This window comes from Octopus bimaculoides, chromosome 2 (assembly GCF_046866305.1).
Source record: "Octopus bimaculoides isolate indiv1 chromosome 2, ASM4686630v1, whole genome shotgun sequence".
In the NCBI taxonomy this organism is placed as follows: Eukaryota; Metazoa; Mollusca; class Cephalopoda; order Octopoda; family Octopodidae; genus Octopus; species Octopus bimaculoides.
Genome location: NC_142929.1, coordinates 146,043,792 through 146,051,191, shown reverse-complemented (window position 1 = coordinate 146,051,191; position 7,400 = coordinate 146,043,792). Strand labels below are relative to the sequence as shown.

The 7,400-nt window shown below is 34.5% G+C and overlaps 1 protein-coding gene across 50 annotated transcripts in view; it reads left to right on the top strand.

Moving 5' to 3' along the window:
- The window catches only part of LOC106875150 (FERM domain-containing protein 4A), a 363,595-nt gene that overhangs the window by 152,548 nt on the left and 203,647 nt on the right, over positions 1-7,400 (top strand). For all 50 annotated transcript variants that reach the window (XM_089347864.1, XM_089347848.1, XM_089347840.1 and 47 more), the window contains one exon: positions 1,159-1,224. In XM_089347864.1, coding sequence (XP_089203990.1) covers positions 1,159-1,224 — 66 coding nt within the window. The remainder of the gene's footprint in view (positions 1-1,158; positions 1,225-7,400) is intronic.

Below are 7,400 nucleotides of genomic sequence, written 5' to 3'. Positions count from 1 at the left end.
ATTTATGTATTGAATTTAAAAAATGATTTTTTGCGAATAACAAGAAAAATGCTTTGTTAAGTAACTCCTTGCTTCATCGAAACACTTGCAGTGTTGTCATACACTGAAAAAAATTTTTCATTTTAGTGTATGGGGCCTATGGGAAATTAACTGATGTTGCTGCTGTGAATGTGACATAAGAATATTCAAAAATGTTGTCTTCAAGGGTAGATACAACAGTACAAATAACAATAATAATAAATTTTTCATTTTTATATTGAATTAAAAAAAAATCTTAACCTCAAAAGCATTTTAGAGGATATAAATTTTTGCAGCCAGCAGTCTGCTTCTAAAACTTCAGATCTGGCTATTGTTAAAATACTGCTCTTAATATATCTCATCTTTCACTAACCAAAAGATGGTGATAATGCAAACAATAGATACTGTAGTAATCTCACATATACACTCAATACGCTGTTCTTACTATTTTTTTTTTAGAGTGAGTCAAGTGAGGAAGAATCTTGGCACCAAAGATATTTGCCTTTGTGTGCAGAATATATGGCTACACTGATATAGATGTGTAATACAAATGAATATTTTCACCACATGCTGGGTGAAAATAATGTTGTGATAGATACAAAACATAGAAACAAACCATGGAAATCTTGGGAAGTAGTAGTGAGGACAGATTTGTAAATGTTGGGTCCCACGTATGAGATGATGGATGCTGTATTGAAAACTCTTTTAACTTCTGCCAGCATTGAGACAACAATGTTTTAGTGTTGAAACAAACAATGCAGTGATTCATGCTACAAGACTCATTGTTTTTCCTTATCATCGTATCTTATCAATGACTATATTTTCTTAAATATCTTAAATTTTATTTAGAAAATTATGAATTCATCTTATTGCATAGATTGGATTCTTTAGGAATAATGTAACTGACAACTATGCATTTCAAGTGTATTTCTAAGTTTATGTTGTTTGGATGTTCTGCATGGTTATCTGCTCTGTTGCATCTCATCTCATCTATCATTATTAATCCTTGATATTTTCTCCAATATGTTCTGACTTCATTTAGCCTGTTTATTTGGTGTTTTCAGAGACCAGTCAGTTGAACAGTAATCCTTATTCATTCATTTATTTGATAGCTCAACAACTCTCCAAATATCTTTTCAGATGACAGAAGGCCGCAAAACACAGGTTATTTTGCTGGATGAAAACAGGCTTGATATCACCATACAGGTAAATATAATGAAATAGTATTCAATTAATTTCCATTAACCCAGTTAATGTTATTACTATAAAGAAGTCTCTAAATGTTTGGTTTACTAGCTTATTATTTGTGTTCATTTGACTTTCTCTCATTCTCCTTTAGCAATATTTGAATTGACATTGACACTGGTATTATTGGCTCAGTTGTGATGTACAAGATCTTTTACTCATGTATGTCTTACATGCTGAAGTTGATAACTTAAGATCATTAATGGTTACTTGATCCTATTATAACCTTGACCTCAATCGTGTTTTCTTCTCTTATATCATAGCTAAAGTAATGCTTTAGTATTAAAAGTGCTGCATCAGCCCCTTCAAAAAATGTCATTTTATAACCATATTCATCACAGAGAAGCTATTATAATTAATTGCTCCTTTCTGCACATGATAAATATGTAAAGCTTAGTGTATGGTGGGAAATTGAAAAGGTTCCTGAAAGCTTTAAGGCTTGCAGTGAGATACAGAAAATGGACATTACTCAGCTTTAAATGGAATATTCCAACTATCTTTTCTCAGTGCTACTCTATTTGCATCACAAATCATTTGGATCTGATAATGTAATTGTGTTAATTTCATAGGCCTTATTTTGTTGTATGTTTATATTCATGACAACTGTTAAGAGTGGTGGTGCTATTCAAGGGTTCAAATGCTGTCACTGGTATAGAACTACAAATATTACTCTACATGTTTTTGTTGGAAACTTTAGGTATCATATAAAGACTAGTATTAGGAGGAGGAGCAAAAGAAAAATACTTGATCCAGATGCAAATAATTTAATTTAATCTAACCATTCAAATTGTTATAACTTAATGTCCAATTATTGCTTATGTTTAACAGGGTGTTTGGAGTTGCTGAGGTAAATGAGAAGGGCTTTTTTTTTTGTTCTAAAAAAGAGATTAAAAAAAATGTGCGATTTGAATCATTGCTTGTTACTCATCAGCTTAAATTTTCTCTCAATCTGTGTGACTTTTGTTTAGTGATCCACCAGAATAGCTTTCAGTCTTTCCAAATCAATTTTATATATGTTGCTATAATCTGTGTTAGTTTTGATAAAACATATATACCTATATATTAGTAGCATCCTCATACATATGATAGTAGAGGTAACTCCAGTCTTTGTTGTGTATTTCATGTATTTTGGGGATAGTTTTAACAGCTGTATGCCTACCTCTTTTGCCAACAACCATACAGCATGGACTAGGTGCAATTTATCATTCAGCCATAAATAACACACACACACACACACACACACACACACACACACTTAGATATTCCTGCATTAAAGAAGCCCACTTAAATCTGTTCTCTTTTTGATATTAGTTCATGTAGTTCAGTCTTTTTTTTTCATTTCATTTACACGCTTTTGAAGTTTTTAAAAATAATCCTGCAAATCTGTACATTTGTACAGCCACAGCTGTATGGTTAAGTTTGCTTCCCAATTACCTGGTTTCATGTTCAGTCCCATTGTATGGCATCTTGGGCAAGTATCTTCTACCATAGCCCTATGAGTAGATTTCATGGACAGAAACTCAAAGAAGCCCATCGTATATGCATGTGTGTATGTTGTACCTTGTCTTTATATCACATGATTGTTGTTAGTGAATGTTATTCATTTCCAATATTCTGAGGAAACATGTTTGACCTGGGGCAAATATTACCTTGCTTGGAATCAGGCAATGGTTGGCAACAGGAAAGGCATCTGACTGTAGAAAATCTGCCTCAATTAACTCTGTTCAATCTCTGCAAGCATAGAAAAGTGACATTAAAATGATGATGAGGAAGATCATAACGTCATCGTTGTTTTGTCTACTTTTCCATGTTGCCATAAGTGGCACAAGTCTTTTGAGGCCCTCTCTATTTAACACTCTTTTAGTTGCTTATGATACATAATGGTATAGTGTTTCTGTTTCAAAACCAGGATAACATTTTTATTTATTCATTCCACCATGTGTTACTCATTTACTAAATATATATCATCAACTAAACTATTTCTAATAAGCAAATAGCCATCAGGAAGAGAGATGTACCCTATTGACTTTTATGGAAAGAAAAAATGTGAATTGTGATACCTTGTCTAAAATAACAGCAATGGAGGATTATTTAAAAAGCCAACCAACAAAAGAAATGAGATCACAGAACATGTTTTGCTAGATTTTTAATTGCAACACTAGAACTACACAATTGGTGAATAATAATGTCACTGCTTACAGGTTTCCAATGGGCCATTTGCCAGTTTACTGCATTTATGATGCTGAGAGTGACATGATGGTGTATATAACTCATTGCGCAACAGATATTGCTGAGGACTTCATTTAAAGAACACTGTTTTATGGTTTTAGTGCTCATGTTTACACCCTTTACTCTCTCTCTCTCTCTCTCTCTCTCTCATGTGAGTAAGTGATGCATAGAACCAGAGACACAAGACAATTTGGAGAAGAAAGTTGTGAAAGCTGAACGACCCTTCAGTCAGATGTTGATTCATAGAAATGCTAGTTGATTCATTTTGATGAGAAGGAAGAGAAGATATTTACAACAAAGGAGACAACTGGGAGTTTCTGTGAGACAACCTACTGCAAACTACAGACCAGATCTGTGAATGGAACAAAGTTGCACCCAACTACAAAGGTGACAGAGTGGTGGGATGGTATAATAGAGCCATAAAAGCTAAGCTGCAAGCCTATCTAAGCTTGCAGCTTCTATCTAGAATAGAAGAAAATGGGGAACAAGCAAAGAGCAAAATTAACTAGACAGAACAGAATTTGGGTATGGGGTATCTTTAACAAAGAAAGGAGCTTATTGTACAAGGCATGGTAATGTTCTGCAACATGAGAATCATAGGTACAGGCATTATAGTTTGTAAAACAGTGTGCATGTGAAAATCAGGTTGTTATTGGAGACATTAGTGGAAAAGTGCATATGAAATTATTGCTGTGCACTCGCCCTAACTTATGCTAAAGAGAAAGAGACATGGAAATGATATGACAAGAGATTGCTAAATAAGGAAAAAGATGAGTTGCTCCCAAATAGATCCAGCAGAGGGACCAGTTACTGAAGTTGAGAGGCTATGCTGTTAAAAGAGCCATTAAAGATAATGAAGGCAAAGAAAGTAGCTGGACCTATGGATAATCAATAAGATACTGGAAATAGCTGGCAAAGTAGAATATGTGCTGGTCCGTTAGATACTCTGTTGGGTGGCATAGAGAGGTGTCATCTTTAAAGACTGACATAGCCATCAACTGCTACAAGATTAATTTATGTAAGTAGCATAGTAAATTAGAAAGATAATTAATTTAAATGAGATGCAGTTCAGGTTTTTATCAGGGGGTTGTACTGCTAACACCCTCTTCTTAGTGTAGCAATTACAGAAAATGTTCTTAGCTAAGAACAAGCCATTCTACCTAACATTCATTGACCTGGAGAAGGCCTTTGACTGAGTTCCACACTCTGATGGTTTCTCAGAAAACTAGGTGTAGCTGGCTTGTGAAAGCTGTGCAAGGCATGTATGGAATTGCTGCCAAAAAGATGAGTAAGCAACAATTTCAGTAAGGAGACTGTAGAAGAGAAAGACATAGAAAGAAATCATGAAAGCTGAATCTCACAATGATGATGTCAAAGAGCTGCAACAGGTTGTTAGTTGCTGTACTGGAGAAGACATCCCATCACCCCTGCAATCTTAGAACAACAAATATAAAATGATGTGAATATCTGCCTGTTTGTCTCCTGTATAGCATGCATGTGCATGTGTGTGCACACAAGACAGGACTCTGCTACCACCAGGGAAATGGCTGCATTTGGTGTGCTGAAACAGAATGGATAGAAACTCCATAGCATGTACCCAGTGTAAACAGTTGCTGACTGCCTTGGATCACTGGCAAGCTAACAGCAAATGTAGCTTTCCTATGTAGCAGCAGAGGCAGAGGGGCATTAGCATAGTAACCTAAGTAAGAATGGGTTGGAAAAAGTTCAGGGTGCTACCACCTTTGCAACAAAGGGGAGGCAATAAACACTCTCAAAATGAAGGTGAGATTGTATGATACTTCTGTATGAAGTGCATTGTACATGGTAGTGTGACATGGACCTTGAATGCAGGGGATTTGCAAAAACTTGAAAGAAATGAAGTGAGAATGCTTTGCTAGATGAGTAATATTAATGTGCATGAGCAATGGAATACAAATGAGCTGAGATAAACTGAGTAAAAGAGGATTCAGCTACAATGTGCAAGACTGAAGACTGTATCATCATCATCGTTTAACGTCTGCTTTCCATGCTGGCATGGGTTGGACGGTTTAACTGGGGACTGGTAAGCCAGATGGCTGCACCAGGCTCCAATCTGATCTGGCAGAGTTTCTACAGCTGGATGCCCTTCCTAATGCCAACCACTCCGAGAGTGTAAGATGACAAATACTGCATAAAGATATGCTGAATGTTGTAGGTGGACAGTGCTTGTAGAAAGAAGAAAGCCTAGGACAGATGCTGAACCTCACAAAAGAAATGACAAGCGACTATAGCAATTGATGGCATGGAGTTTGGAAGAAAACCTGCACTCTTGTGCAAGTATAGCAGAGACAACATTAAAACAGTTAGTGATGGTGGTTAGGATACTCTCACTGCACTCATCCACTTCTCCTTTCTTTGTCTTTCAGTGACCTTCTTCCTGTAGCTTCTCTGTCACCCTAACAATGCCTCATCTCCCTCTCTTTGCCTCATCAACCTCTACAATATCCTCACCTCTTGTTTACAAACCTTGTAATGAATATATGTAGCTATTCCATTCTGTTGTCAATAAGCTGTAAAGGAGCCATTTTTGTGGGAGTATATATTAGGTATATTAAAAAAAAGATTATTTGAACCTTGAATATTAACCAGAAAATTTCAATATAACAGCTTCTATATGGTTACTTGACTTTAGAAACAGCAGCCATACTCCCTCAAATCACAGTCTGCTGCTTTAGAAAAGAACAAATACATTGAAGAGTACAATCACAAGACATTATCTGAAATAATATGGGAGAGTCGTAGCTGGAACTTCTTTGATTATAGGTCTGCTCAATTGGCTAATCTGTGACTAGACAAGAACCAGAAATTTTCCTGTTGATGCACTTTTAAATGTTTTAGGTTCCTCCTTCTGAAAACCTTAGTTGACCATTCAATCAGTTATTCAATAGCGCGTTCGCATGTACAACTTTAAAATTATTTTGATTTAATTATAAAGCCTGCTCAATCAATTATTTAGGAGTTGTGTTGCTGCAGTAGGTTTATTCATTCATTTATTTAGTGATACTTTATTGAAGACATGATATGAATACTTCAGACAAACTTTAGCCACAGAATATAAATTCATATTCTGTACTTGTTCCATATACTTTTGACATCATTCATTAACCCAAATGAAATTCTTCAGCTGATAGATTTGTTGTTTGGAATCTATTTCTTTCTATTTTGAGTTTTTGTTAATTTCTAGTCTGGTTATTGTAAATCATTTGGACCATTGTTATTAATGCTAATTTTGTATTGTTTACTAAGGTATTGTTTGTATTGTTTGTTAGTAAACAGGAACACAGCCCAAACTAATTCTTTTTAATTATCTTTTTATTTCCTTGTACTGAAAATAAAAAGAAAACTAAAAGGAAATGACTTTATTCTTTCAGCATTTCATTTCATTGCAGTACCACACCTCTTTAGCATTTAAATTCTCTAAAAATCAAGTTGTTATATCAAGCCTTAATGACACGGTGACTATGGTAGCAGCTAAAAAATATCTTTACTAATTCATACAGAAGATTGTGTTCTTTTTCTTTCTCCTTAGTTTCATCATTTTTATGTATTGCACTGCAGAGGGTTAAAAGAAATGTTAAAATTTCACAGTATTATGTAAATGGTATGCTACACATCAAAAGAGGAAGTTTCTTTTTACGTATTTTACAGCAAAATTAACATTTCTTTATTTAAAACATAAATGTTTTGATTCTTTGAAGGAATATTCTTCTTGTGTTAGAGAAGAATAAATATAAAAAAAAGAGAGTGTGTTGAAAAGAGAAATTTCACCCTATTGTTAATTTGAATTGGATCCAGTATTTTCAAATTAACATTCCTCACTTCTTAATAATAATAATAATAATAAAAAAAATAATAATAGTTTCAAATTT